The 14,739-nt window shown below is 41.2% G+C and overlaps 1 protein-coding gene across 1 annotated transcript in view; it reads right to left on the bottom strand.

Annotated features, from left to right (window-relative positions):
* Positions 1–6,178: 6,178 nt before the first annotated feature.
* Positions 6,179–14,739, bottom strand: part of LOC145401960 (GTP-binding protein Di-Ras2) — a 236,902-nt gene continuing 228,341 nt past the window's right edge. Inside the window, exon 3 of the mRNA XM_080274066.1 lies at positions 6,179–6,374. Within this exon, the coding sequence (XP_080130192.1) occupies positions 6,234–6,374 (141 nt within the window). The 3' untranslated portion in view covers positions 6,179–6,233. The remainder of the gene's footprint in view (positions 6,375–14,739) is intronic.

The raw sequence follows: 14,739 nt of genomic DNA, 5'->3' as shown, positions 1-14,739 counted from the left end.
AAGATAAGATAAAGATAGCAAAGAAGAAATTTCTTCCCCACCCAGCAACCTTCCAGCCAAAACTGGCAAAAAAGGTGAGGGAAAACTCCTTGCAGCATAAAAAAAACCTGCGTGGAATTTTTTTATTGGACAGGTTGAAAGGATGACATATTACGATACACTGGAACCTGAAAAAAAAAAAAAAAAAAATCCTATGATTTTGCGACTCTGACCACAGACTCCCGTCATTCTCTGGCTCTGATCACAGACACAGGTCGTTCTCTGACTGTGAGCACAGTCGCAGGTTGTTCTCTGGCTCTGACCATAGACGCAGGGTGTCCTATAGTTCTGGTCACAGACGCTCGTCGTTTTCTGGCTCTGACAACAGATGCACGTTGTTTTCTGGCTCTGATCGTGGATGCAGCTTATCCTCGAAATATGAATATGTTTCTGTAAAGGGAGGCTAAGTGGTATCCCTTTGTTCCCTTGATTACATGAGCTTTAAACTCCCAGTCTACTGGACTGGAAGTTTTACTTCCAGTTTCCATTATGGTCGTCGTCCCTTATGGGCTTCGTTCTTGTTTCCTATTGTTCTGATTTGTTTATTCCTTTTCCTATGCTATATACGTCGTTTGTAACAGGAGGACTTTTCTATACTTTGTAGGTCAAAACTTGCACTGACATCCTTGCACCTCAGGCAGACCGTGGCTTGGTACTGTACTACAGACAGTAGTAGCGGGTGAGAGTTTGGGTTTTATATTCGACGCTGTTAAGATTTTAGTTGTTGCCTCAAGGAACAAGGGACAAACAGCTTGTCTCTCTAGGCCAGGCAACATCCATTTAAATCGGTGTGCGTAAAAACATTAGGCACTTTTTAATACTGAATATATATATATATATATATATATATATATATATATATATATAGTATACTGTATATTATGATGTGTGTGTGTGTGTGTGTGTGTGTGTGTGTGTATGAAAACTGACGACAGCAGTACAAATGAGAGTGACTGAAGGGTTGCCCTTCTACCATATCCTACCTGTATGCTTTCCAGGTTGAAATGAAGAAATATTCATTATTATTGTCTTACGGCACAGTGCCAAATGACATTATATTATTTCAGCACACGCACACTTATGGGCTGGCAGACCATACCTGACCTACCGTCAGTTCTATTAAACTTTTATTGGAAACTGTGAGTCGAAAATAAAAAGAGGGAATATGTTATTCACTCTTTCTTGAGCTCAGCTATTAACAGTTTAGATTCTAGAGTAATAGTCTGTCATGAACCACTCTCATATAAATCCTGTTGGTGTTACCAAGTTCAAAAGTGACTGAAGGATCAGTATCATAATTCTATTCTCATGATCAATCAGATTACGTTTCACTGATACTTTCCTTCTTCTATAAATACTGTTACAACTCTGCATACTATTATTGTCAGGATAGTGATAGATGCTGACTTCGGTATAATTTATTACCCATCAGTAATATTTGACATCAGAAGAAATCTTTCCAGCTGCAACTGTAAGACATTATCAGTAAATAACTGCAGTTAGTAAAGGTATAGCTGTTATACTGCACGTGGTGGGACTTATAATAACTGTAGCCTAAACTGGCGAATCAGGTTTCAACACTTGACATTCAGAAATGTACAATGTTCCAGGGTGGCGGTTCATTTTGAAGGTGTGACGTGAAAGCCTTTTTATGGTTAAAGTAGATTAATACTTATGAACTGCACGAGGATTATTTAGGCGGATTATTACTATGGACTACAAGCTCAATATTTCAGGAAGGGGGCTTCTACGATCTCCACCCTTCATCTGTGAAAGCCTCTGACGCAAATATTTTTATGGAAAGAACATAAAGCTTCCGTCAAAACTAATACGATGAATTATGTCATATTAGTTAATAAATGCTGAAAAACATTTATAAAAAAAAAAAAACTTTACTGTATAGGTACTTGGTATGGTAATATTAAAACTATAGAAAGTTTAAAATATCAGTTCTATATTTACCTAAATTTTTTACGAAACAAATGCTTCTCAATTAGAAAAGATACTTAGGTCTCGAACAAAATGTACACTGTCGTCTTTCACGTCAAACCCACATAAACCACCACCACTGCTAAGAACACTCGCTTTGTCCTCTTTATCATAAGTATCATGTTGTTTGATTTAGCTGCTGAAAGTTATCCTCATGTAATAGTGTTATAATATCCTGCAATTTTCTTTTATTTATGCATTTCAGTGACGTCACTGTCTATATTTTGCAGTTTATTGCTAGAAACTAAAAGAAAAAGCTTGTGTAATGGCTGCCACTTGATACTAACACAAGACGGAAGCGGCAAATTATACTGTACATACACTGCTATTCTCCGTAAGTGCATGTACTTAAAAAGCCACAACGCAAACTAACTTAGTTGAGCCTCCTGAAGCAGCGGGAGGTGGGGTGGGGTGGGATGGGCCGCGGCCACTCACCTGTCACAGGTGAGTGTGCTCAGATGTGGCTGGTGTCTTAACCTCACTCACCACCGCTACTGAACCGCCCACTGCTCCATTTGTGACAACCTGCACCATTAGCGACACACGCAAGCTAAAATAATAAAACTCTGACTACTCAGTCATACATCCATGTGTGCAACTATTGTACACAGTCTTACATTCACACACTCGGTCAAAAACCATGACTGCTGGATAACAAGGTCTTGCTGTTCCCAAAATACAAAACTACTGTACTCTGTACATGAAAGCATTCACTAGCTGGCTTCAGTGGCTATTGTCTCACATTCTTCTTCTCAGAAACATTTTACTCTAAAGGATTATTCTGTAGAAACCCAGTAAAAAGCATTTCAGCACATGATATTGATGTGCTGAACATCTAAAAATTGCTGCAGCACACACACTGGTTGCAGGTGAGCACCTGTTACGGTTGACCGGAAAACAATGGACCAGCAATGAGAAGCAAATTGCAGTATATTACAGAATCCCCATTCTGCTGAAGCCATGCTCAAAGGACGAGGATACCAGGTAAATAGCAAGCTATACTGAGCTGGCCATAGTCTTTGGACCACTGAGGCTTTAAATTACTACTATATTTATATTACAGTCTTTAGGGTAAACTGTTTGTAACTTACATAATGTGGAATAGTGACTTACGAAATGAATAACTCGGTCCTCACTTGCAACTGTGATGATGCAGTGTTGAAATCTTTCCATCAGTATTAGTTTCTCTAACTATGGTCGGCCTGGCCAGAATCGAATAATTACTTTTACAAAACTATGCTTCACTACAAGGTTCACCAGGGATGCATAATATCTAGGGATGTTGAAATGTGATAAAGCAGAGTAGATTATATAGGACTCAGGATATAGTAGACTACAGCAGTGTACTGTACTTCTCATTAACTCATTCGTCTAGCATTCTTCCGTTTGACTTTTGTTTTTGTAAGGGAAGACTTTATAAGAATTATTCCTACGTTCCCTTTTGTACACAGAAAATCATCATATCTGAAATTCAGCACAGATGTGATCATTAGCGATGTGTGAAATACGGAAATATCCAGTGCCACACAACACACCAGTTAAACAGCTCTGAAAGAAGTACCAGGTTGTGATATAAAGTATTAGAAATGGTTCAGTATTTGGAAATTCATACTACACATCAGTTTTCTCATCCCTAGACATTTCACCCTGCTCTGACAATGCCTTGGCACAATTTTCATGCTCCTACAAATAGTGTTACAGTACAAAAATTTATTTATTTATCATTGTAATAATCAGTAGCACTTCATACATTTCTGATTCCTCACCAGATTGCAGTGAGTTACTCGGACACACACTAGAGCAGTCCCAGTGCATACAAATGTTGCTGAACACTCAAACCTTGGAATAGTTCAAAATTAATAATTCACCATTTTACGCACTTACTTAAAGCATGTGAATAGCTTCGTTCCAAAACTGTGCTTAGAACCTACTTAATGCACTCTACCATTTCTCCTGCCCCATCCTGCTTCCTCTAATATATACTCCTCCTCCACCGCCGTCAATACTCATTCCCAGGCCATAGTTCATTAAAAATTATTAGACTTACACTCTGCCACGACTCAAACCCTTTCACAGTTGCCCATTCTCCCTCACTCAAACTCACCACTAGTAAATACACCCCACTCCAATTTAGAATTAGAGTCACAGGTGATGAAGTTAGTGCGAGAGAGTACAGGTGTCTGTGGATGCATATGAGCTGAGGCCAAGTGTACCGCATTTCTAAGTGGAATGAGCTATATAATCTTCCTCTACTTCCCTAATTTTCCTTCCATCTTCCTATTCTCTATGTTCCACCCTTCCCCGTTCCACTCTCTAATACCCCTCATTCACTGCTGTTCACCACATCGCTTTCTCGTCCTCTAACTCTTAACTGGTCCTCCATCACATCTTCCTGTTCTCACATTACTTGTCTGTTTTATTTCCCATCTGTGCGCTTACATTAATGTCTTCCCGCTTTCTTAATTTCCATTTAATTTTTTCTCCCCGCTTCCATCTAATCCTGCCCTCCACTATCTTGTAATCCTGCCCTCTCCTTCCCTTCGATCCCATCCCATTCCCTTTTCTCCACATGTCTTCTTTCCTACCACGCCCTATCATCTTCCCTGTACTTCCCTGTCATCTTGCTTCACTTACTTTGGTCCTTTATTTTCCGTTCACCTTGTCTCTTACTTCCCTTGTATTCTGTCTGCTTAAATCTTTCTCATTTTGTCCTCTACTTCCCCGCTATCCTGCCCCTCACTTCCCTTTACTTCCTGTGTATATACTTCGCTTGCATCCCCTCCCCTCAACTTCCCTTTTCTGTCTCTCTGATTTCCTTTCGTCGTACCCTCTACTTCCCTCTCATCCTGCCATCTACTTTCTTTTTACCCTATCCTCTATTTCCACTTTCATCTCAGCCTTTACCTCCCTCTCGTCCCACTCTCTACTGCCCTCTCATCCCACTCTCTACTGCATTCTCATCCTGTTTACTACTTCCATTTTTATCTTGCCTTCTTCCTCCTTTCAGTTCTGCCCTTTACCTCCCGTTATTTCTGCTCCTATTCGCTTTTATCCTATCTACTACTCCTCTTTACTTCATTCTCTTCTTGCCTAATACTTCCCTCATCCTGTCCTCAGCCTCCCTTTCTATCCTATCCTCTAACGCTCAGTCATCCTCCCTTTACTTCAGCCCTCTACTATAACTTTCATCGTTACTTCTCTTTTATCTTGCCCTTCCCTTCTCTGTCATCCCATTTCTCTTTGCTCCTATCTGTCTGCCCATTTCTGCACCTCTCTGTTTCATTCTATCTGATTTTTCCCATTGTTTTTCTACTTAACTCAGTCAATTTACCTCCCTCTTTCTCACATTCTAGCTTACTACCTGCTCAACTTATCCCCTTTGTGCCTTTTCCTTACAAGTTACCAGCTTCCTTTGACTCACTGCTACACGTCTAAGCTGCCTATTGCTCTCTTTGCTTGCTGTTTCCCCACCCAAGCTGTTTGTTTCTTATCTCCCTTTCTGCTGGCCTGCCTCCCGTATGTGCTGTCTCTTTCCCTGTCTACCTGCCTGCCTTCTCTTCCTCATGTCTGCCTAATACCGTTTCCAATTTGCCTGCGTGAGTGATTTCCCTTCTTCCGTCTCCCTCCTCAGTATGCATCCCATTCAGCGTACCTAATGTGATTTTTGTCAACCTGTTTTCATATTCCCTACCCGGATAACTTTGTCTAAATCATACCCTCTCCCTACTTGCCTGTTTCCGGGTTTGCTTTTAAGTCTCTATCTCGCCCCGTCTCTTTGCTTCCTCCTATCCTTTGTTCAAGTCTCTATCTCGCCTTGTGTCGCTATTTCCTCCTCTACGTTCTAATCTTTTTCTCTTTCTGTCTCTTTGCTTCCTCTTCTCCTTCAATTAAACCACACTCTCATCCTCCTCTCCTTTCTTCAACTCTCTCTGTCTCGTCCTCCTCTCTTTCCTTCAAGCCTCTATCTCGTCCTCCTCTCCTTCCTTCAAGCCTATATCTCGTCCTCTTTATCCTTCACGTCTCTATCTCGTCCTCCTCTCGTTCCTTCAAGCCTATCTCTCGTCCTACTCTCCTTCCTTTGAACCTCAATCTCGTCCTCTCCATCCTTCAAGCCTCTGTCTCGTTTTCCTCTCTTCCCTTCAAGCCTCTGTCTCGTCCTGTCCCTCTGCTTCCCCCTCGTCTGCCTGCCTGACGTGCGAGTGCTGTTACGAGAGGGTACACTCGTCGGGCTGGGCGTCCCTCACTTGCTGCTTGGTCTTCTTGGAGGAGCGACGGATCAGTGACCGACTCCGGGGCTTGTTGCGAGAGAAGGCCGAGGGAGGCGTCGACCCGGAAGCTCCACCATTCTGAAAAAAATAACCAGCAGATAGAGAGAAGTTCAGAGTCCCTTAGTTCCGCGTTTACAGGAAGGCTTCAAGTTTCGAGCAGTGTTTAAATCCTGAAACACTCGTCAAATATTTCTTCGTTACCGGATTCCATAGTACGTCATTTACAGAGGCTTATCCAGTCGACTGTAGACAAAAACAGCGCTATCTTCTTGCTCGAAACTTGGATCCTGCCTTTAACACGATACTAAAGATGGGTGAGGGAATCTACGTGAATGACATTAATAATAACAACCACATCCACATGAGGTGAATGGAAGAAAGGTGAAATAAGTATGGCTAATAGAGTCATAAAAAACAAGTGTCCTGGGGGGGTAATGCAATCTGAAAATATGCGTGAAGTTTCCAGCACATTACTGAAATCTAGTTAAGGCGATTGATTACCTCTGCAACAACATCAGTCCAAGTAAGAGTTGGAGTTAATGAGCCTGAAAACAAAAGGTAGGGATCAATAAAAGGTAATTATCACACATCATTCCAACAGGCTGGCATTGGGTGTCTAAAGAGATTACATTTTTTTTTTTCCCCAGGCTGCTGAAGGAATGTGTACTGCTCCTTCCTAGGCTCTCATGATTTACGACTTCCATTCTGTAAAAAAAAAAAAAAAGGGGGGGAGGGGGGAATGTATACACCGGTACCCGTTTCACCTTGGGTAGCTATAACCACTTCAGTCCAATGTTGTATTTCTGTTCTCTGTCTGTCTGTCTGTCTCTCCTTTCATACCTTGCGATTTTATTAAACTTCGGAGAGTTTTCGAACTGAAGAGGTTACATATGGCCTTCATTTACCCATTCATTACTAGACTACAAGAATAAATACCAGACACGTCACTCGATTCAAAGAGTTAATGCTAAACTCTACTATAACGAGTGTAGCCTAATCGGTATAGAGGCTATCTGCTGTTCTAGTTGACGCTGGATCGAATCCCGGCTGAAGTAAGGAATAATTTTGCATCTGAATTTCATTAAAAGCGGATTCTATTGATCTACCATAAGACCCGTCGACATGTAAAACCCCCCCCCGTTAATACTAATACACCAGTCCCGTATGAGACAGTCCTAGCATGTATTCAGTATGGATGGTGGGTGTTAGCGCCGAAGTGGTGAAATGTGGAGATGTATGGCAGGAAGGACTGTTGCACCTTATGGAACGGGGCGATAACCTTATGGCCAAATTCGGAAGCATAAAAATAAAAAAAAGTCTGCATGGGTCAAGTCAGCCGTAACCTACCCACAGCCCGTGAATTTTCTGAGCCTGTATCAGATTGCACTTAATTAATCCTCCCATCTCTCTCTTTTATCCCTTCAACCCAAGTACGTCATTCTAGCAGCTACCAGGCGATTTATGCGGCTCCGGAGAGGCTTTTCGAAATGGAGGAGTGAGACAGAGCCTTTGATAAACCACACCAGCACGAGAGGTTTATCCTGAACTGAAAATAATGATGCAGAAGTAGCGAGAATAAACCAGTAAAATAAATCATCGGATTGTAGGACTTCGGATTCAGGAACTACTGAACTTAGGCAAGGAAGGGCAGTGCAGTAATGCGAGTAATGGTTTTATGTGGAAAAAAGCTCTCACCATCTGGCACTCCCTCACTGACTCTGGGGATCCAACTAAAATGCGTTTACTCCAACCTGGCAAAGATCTGAAACCCCTTTCAGCTCAGTTGATGCCAAATACAATAAGATCGGATGTTCGATTAGACCTTAAATTAATTGGCAAAAGCCCTCCATCCCATTCCTACTCTTCGTTAGATTTCATTGTCACAGAATGGACCTGCCTGAAGTATCTGTCAATAATATATGTATTCCACAGCACATACTAGTTCTTCATTTCATGTTTTTACTAGATGGAAACAAACATGAAGACAATTTTTATCTTCTTCATATTTATTTTCAAGTCGATCTTCAAGCACTCCATGTCCATGTTGCAGTTCCTCTCGTGATACACTGAAAAGACTGTCATGTGCAAACCTAAGTGTTCAATCGTTCACCATTTACGTTAATTTCTTATCATCTTGGTCTAAATTACTGAAAGCGCCCTCTCTGCATGCAGTGGATAACTTAAAAGAATTCGACTCCTCGTCTCATACCTTTCTTTTCGGTGTTTTCTGGTTATCCCTATGAGTCTCGTGATGGCCGTGCTATCACTAAAAATATCTTCACGTACTTTAACACTAGTTTTTCTATACCTTGTCCTCAAATTGGTCTCATTACTGCAGATGTTTCAAATGAACGGAATAATTTCAGATGCCAAGTACTAAGGTTTCTTATATTACACAGCTTACTCAATCATCTGATAAATAACCTGAATATAGTCTGTTGTCGAGCATCCAATTGAAATCCTGTCACTTCTCTTGGTTTGTCTGAAATGATAAAATTATGAAATACCTTGGACATTTTCTTCTTCCCTCGCTGCCTCATCGCACTCGGTCTAGAGTCTCCTCAAAAAATGAGTGAGGTCATAAAAACCAGGGCTAAACGAGGGACACACGACTCCACCACCAACTAAAAAGAACACCACAGGCCGGATTCATTAACTTTACCAACCCGGGTGGCATCTTCTCTATTTATTTTTCTTACTGCTACCAGACAATTTTTGTTTTCTGACTTGGGAAAATGGTGATAAGTGGTGGCGACTATCATCCACTCACTTGAAGTAGTGCTGCCTACTTTGTCCTTGACCTTCATTAATCTCTTTCTGTGTCTGCCCTCCTTTCTTCCCATTTCTCCCATCTTTCTTGTCACTTTTTATTTCTCTTCTTTCCTTTTCAGGTGGCTTTACATTTAGCGAATCCTAATGGTTTACTGTAAGCCAGGAATTCATTTATAACGCCGGGTGGTAAACATATAACCAACCTACACGTGTTTTCTATGTGTTAACAAGTAGGCTGCAGGAGAGTTAGTGGCTCTCCCCGTAAAACAACTAACTCAAAGACAAACCACCACTTACGGGATTATGGCGTCTGGTTATAGATAGATACACTTGGGAAAAACATTTTGTACTGAATGGGCGTGATAAATCTGCATCATACTCCTCTAATTCTAAAGGTCTCTTCTAAGTTAAATAAAAGTGTTAGCTAATGGCACAAGCAAAAGTGAAGAAGACATTCCCAGTCCAAAAGGGCTAAGATTAACCACTTTGGTCCGGCGAAGTATTTTACATTCTTCCTCGCTGCCTCCAAGTGATTTTGTAAGACTTAAGGCAGACCTGTAGTTGTCAAGGGGATGATGAAGGCATTATGTAACTCCTCCGATCAGAAAAGTCTCTCCAAAACTGAATTACATGGAAATAACAAGGAATAAAACTGCTTGTATAAACCTTTGATTGTACTCATACACCCACTAAACCCCTCACAGAAAAGTCTCTCCAAAGCTGAATCACATGGAAATAACAAGGAGTAATTTGATATGCGTCATTGGACTGAACGCGAAAAGTTGCGAATAAAACTGCTTGTATAAACCTTTGTTTGTACTCATACACCCACTAAACCCTTCACAGTCAAATTTGAGTGAATACTACAGTGACAGAAAGAAAAGTACAAAACGATGTGTGACTGGATCTCTGAATGTGATGCCATCTGTGAGCTGAATAAAATCGTGGGTTGTAAGCAAGGACATAATGTAAAATTCTTTCTTCTCAGCCTGAAGTTTAATCCCTCCACCTTAGATACGGTAAATGTAGCTACTGTGGCGGAGGGAAAGGGAAGAGCTGCGGGGTACATCTATATACGTTCTGGGCTTTCATGCCTCTGTTTGAACTCCAGCATGCTCAGATTTAAGTTCAACATCCCTGTGATGTAGTATGTCCTTTGTTTTACACTGCCTGAGTCTGCAGCTAGCTCTTCCTATAGAACTACGTTCAATAATTTTGCATTCCTACTCGCTACCAGTAACTTCCACGCCCTACTGTACGAGTAAATGCTTACAGTTACTTCGTGGCCCGGACATCAGCAAGGGTTGAGAAAACTTAGCGGTATAGTGTGAGACAGTGGTGAAAATTAAGATGAAGAAATATAGACTGAGTACTGAAACTGATGACATCATGTCAGAGGATAACAACATTTGCAGTAATGCCTCAGGTAGTAACAATGATGGTGATGGCTGATACGGGTAGCAAAGCTGCTCAACCTTATCGCCATATGCCTCGTAGTCCTAGGAAATGGACTTTGATGCATTTGTGTGGTCAAAATTATGACGCTACAGTGCCAGACTTTGACCGTTTGAGTGCGAGAATTAATCGGGACTTTCCGTGTGACGACAACTCCTCGGAACTCCACTACTTCTTAGCATTCTTTGACGATGAATTGGACATTATCATGAGAGAAATGAAAGTCTTTAACATACTGTACAGCATTCCGAGAGAGGTCAACCCTCTCCTGAAACTTCACATAGCAGACACTGTGATATAAATGCATATGTTTTTAGCGCTGCTAATGCTCGTGTCTCACGTAGAAAAGTCAAGTGGCTGAAGAGTACTGGATTGCAATGAAAGTCCTTGAGTACGTACCAGTGTTTCCGGTCATGTATCGGAACCGTTGCTCTGTGTTCTCTGCTACTTGCAGTTCGTGGATAATCAAAATCACCCAGCACTAAATCTGCCTTTACTGTTACCACAATCTCATCCACAATTTCCCATACCAGTACCAAAACTGTCTTCACCATCTCCATTACATCTAAATCAACCACAACCAATATTGTTACCAGGACTACCACAATCTACACACGACTAGCTTATGCTCTCTGACCACAACATCCTCATCACCACTACCAGCAGTCATCACCATCCTACCTACAACCAAAACCACCACTCCATCACTGTTCCCACGACAACTATCATCCACACGCGACTCCCTCTCGCTGATTACGGCTTGGGAGTCCTATAGAAGACCTTGATTAATGGCGGAAATGTTAGTTGTGGTGGTGATTGAAGACGGAAGTCCTAATCGCCACCTTTTGATGCAAAGGATATTACTAGACGACGGGGTAGAGAGAGAGAAGAAAGGCACGGCAAAGTGAGAGGGGAAGTCTGTCTGTCTGTCTGTCTGTCTGTCTGTCTGTCTCTCTATCTCTCTATCTGTCTGTCTTCGTTTATCTGTCTATCTATCTAGAGAGATGGGGAAATGTGTGCTACTCTCTCACACCTCGCGACCAGGTTAATAGAAAATCACAGATCACAAAGGACAGGGAAGATATGGGGAAAGGGTATTACAGCCAACAGATTAGAGAAGATGGTGTAGTCTGTGCCACTGTGGAAAGAAAAATTAAGAACAGGCAAACATAAGGAGAAGTGGTTAGCAAGAAATGGAACTAACAAAAGAAGGGGATGAAATAAAATGGGGAAATCAAAAGAGGAGGGGAAAATGAGAATGTGAAAGAAAAAGAGAGAGCAAAGGAAAGAAGAATGACTATAATTAAGACAGGAAGGAAAAAAGTAAAAAGGAGTATACTGTACACCCATTCCCACTGCTGACGTACTTTTAATGTCGTTCTTACTATCTGCAGATGATATTATGTAGCTTAATGGAGACTCTTCGAAGTAAAAACATTTCATATCGTCTCCATTAATCCATTCACCGCTCATCGTCCCCCGTACTTTCAATAAAAATCTTTAGAAGCAACGAAAAGACATAATTAACGTCACCAGATGGGAGGAGAAGAGGTGTAAGAGTCGGAGTACTTAAACTGGTAATGACAATATTCTCAAAACTAGAAGATGAGAAATATCCGGCATCTTCCGCTTCCTAAGTACTCTCTTCCTCCTTTCATTTCCTGCTGTTCTTTCTTACACCGATACTCCTATAGTTGATCTGCTTTTACCTGACAAAAATCCTAAACTTCTTTCGGCTCAGTTGGGGTCAAGTGTAGTCAGACTGAAGGGTAAATCTGAATAGTAACCAAGGAGACTTATTAGTACCTCAAAAGTTTCATCCAAGGCTCCCTAGCATTTCTTCCCTAACGATTTATTTTTAGATATGGCTGGTAAATATCCTTTTGTACGTTATTTATGAAGAGTAAGGGGATGTTAGAAGGACTTATATACCACAATATCGGACAGTAAGATGTAATAAGCAAAACAAATCGTTTAGAAAAAGGTGTTACGGAGCTTCTTTAACCGATTAGGATTACGGGTAGTTGGGTTGCGCGAGTGGCCTAGTTGCGTCAGATGAAAACAAACTCCTATTGATACCACCACCACCACCGCCTTCGCCACAACCACCACACCACCTCCACAACTACTACTGTTTATAGTGTCCTTGCTCTTGTTGCTTTCGTTCTCGCCATCTCCCGACTAAAGTTACTCCCGCTCCTGCTACTACTGCTATTTCCTGTGCTACTACTACTGCTATTTCCTGTGCTATTAATACTGCTATTTCCTGTACTTTCCCTACATCGGATGCTCCCCTCTTACCTTCAGCCTCATTTTCATCTCGTCAACACCTCAGGGTTCAACTGCGACGGAAGGAAGGTAGTTCTCCATGTCATTTACATATCTTTCTGTCTATCTGTTTATTCATCCATCCATCAATCTATCTATCTATTTGCTATTCAGTTCATTTTTGCTCTAACATGGGCGTAGGGGCCATGAGCTAGGCTACTTGATTCAGACACTTAAGGCGAGAGTGTTCATTGGCTCGTCCCTGAGTGGCATTACGTGAGCAATAAACCCTGGCCTCTTCTCGGATTCAGATCCTTATGGGCCCTATCTGGTGGGGACGCCATAATCCACTAGACCAACTGGGGTTCACATGTTGGCCTCTAAAAATAATATCACAGAAAATCAACACTGAAGATAAAGGGGAAAAAAAATAAAACGTCAAAGATTTTAATAAATAATTTTGCTTCCGGCTGTACTGCATATTCCGTTATTTCAAAAACTCGGAACTTTTCGTAACCCTTTCGCCCCAGTGATTTTTTTTTTTCTATTCTTTCTTTCCTTATTTCTTTCTGCAAACGATTTTTTCCCCATTTAAGCTGGGGAGGTACTTGCGATCTGGTTGAATTAGATACCGCCTTCAACTTCCCTTGAATGGAGATGTTTCCAATGTTGAATTAAGTTGTTTGACGGTATCAGTAATTAAACAAACTGTATGTCATCGGCGTGAATGGCTTCAGAATTACCCAGCACTGTAGATGAATTATTTACTCTTACTTACTATTCTCACTTCAAAGTAGTGGCTTTTGAAATATTTATTATAGTTAACTACAGTATCGTTCCTTGATAACTTGATTAAAATGATAAAAAATAGGTCACTGGAGTGACAAGGAAAACCACTTGGCCTTTTGTCATTATTTTATACTTTATTCTCGATAACTCTAGACCTTTTTATTTATTATTATTATTATCATCTTTTTTTTTATCTTAGTGACAGCCTCAGTGCTGAAGGGGTTAATGAAGCCTGTATTTAACCACCCAAGTTTGGACAATCGCGTCTTAGGTAAAATAACTCGTCGAATGGTATAACAATAATGTGAAAAGGGTGTTCTCGGACTGAAGGGGTAAGCCATCTAAAAATTAGTGGGACAGCAGCATGGTCGTCCTTCTGTGCGTGTGATGAGGGAGGCGTCTGTGCTGGTACTATAACAATCAATATTTCAACAACACTTCCCTGCCGGTTGAAGCGATGGTAGGCGTCACATGAAATATTGATTTGTGATGGCAATATGAAGCAAACGGCATACGGGGAGATAAAATACTCTCTGAGGTTCGAGGAAAAACGAAAAAAAGATGGAAGGCAGAACAGAATAAAGCATAACAGAACATGGGAAGGAAAAATACTCTTTGACGTTCAAGGATAAATGAGAAATAGGGAAGGTAGGACACAATGTTGGTAGTGAATTGACGGCCAAACATTGTTCGTGATTTGTATCTGCACTAATCCATGTTCTTGTAGGATTAGCTGCAAAACCAGAATTTTTCGACTGATAGCCACAAGTTCGAACGCGGAAACAGAAGCTCATAAAGCTTCCTTCCCTGAGTTAGTGCTGCCCCATGGAGTGCTGCTAATTTAACGAGGGTTATCATTATGATTCTGTCTTTGGATTAGCGTTGCGTTTGTTCACGGGGAAGCTAACAACTGCTACTGTCATTCACACATTATCCACAATATGGGTAGTGTATCTGTACGGCCATACTACAACCGGTTGTCGTGTCACCGACATCATAAACAACGCAAAGGACATCACAACACCCACTCTGGATGAACTCCACGAGGAAAGAAATAATAATTTACAACAGATTGACTTTCTGGGGTCTCATCCCAGATAAAACGTGGTCCGGGTGGAGATCTACCTCTGTGCAAAATTTTGCTTAAAAAAAAAGAAAA

This window comes from Coenobita brevimanus, chromosome 6, assembly GCF_032717465.1.
Source record: "Coenobita brevimanus isolate Jiangsu-jjx chromosome 6, ASM3271746v2, whole genome shotgun sequence".
Taxonomy (NCBI): domain Eukaryota; kingdom Metazoa; phylum Arthropoda; class Malacostraca; order Decapoda; family Coenobitidae; genus Coenobita; species Coenobita brevimanus.
Note: the sequence above shows the minus strand (reverse complement) of the source record. Positions and strands in the feature narration are given on the sequence as shown.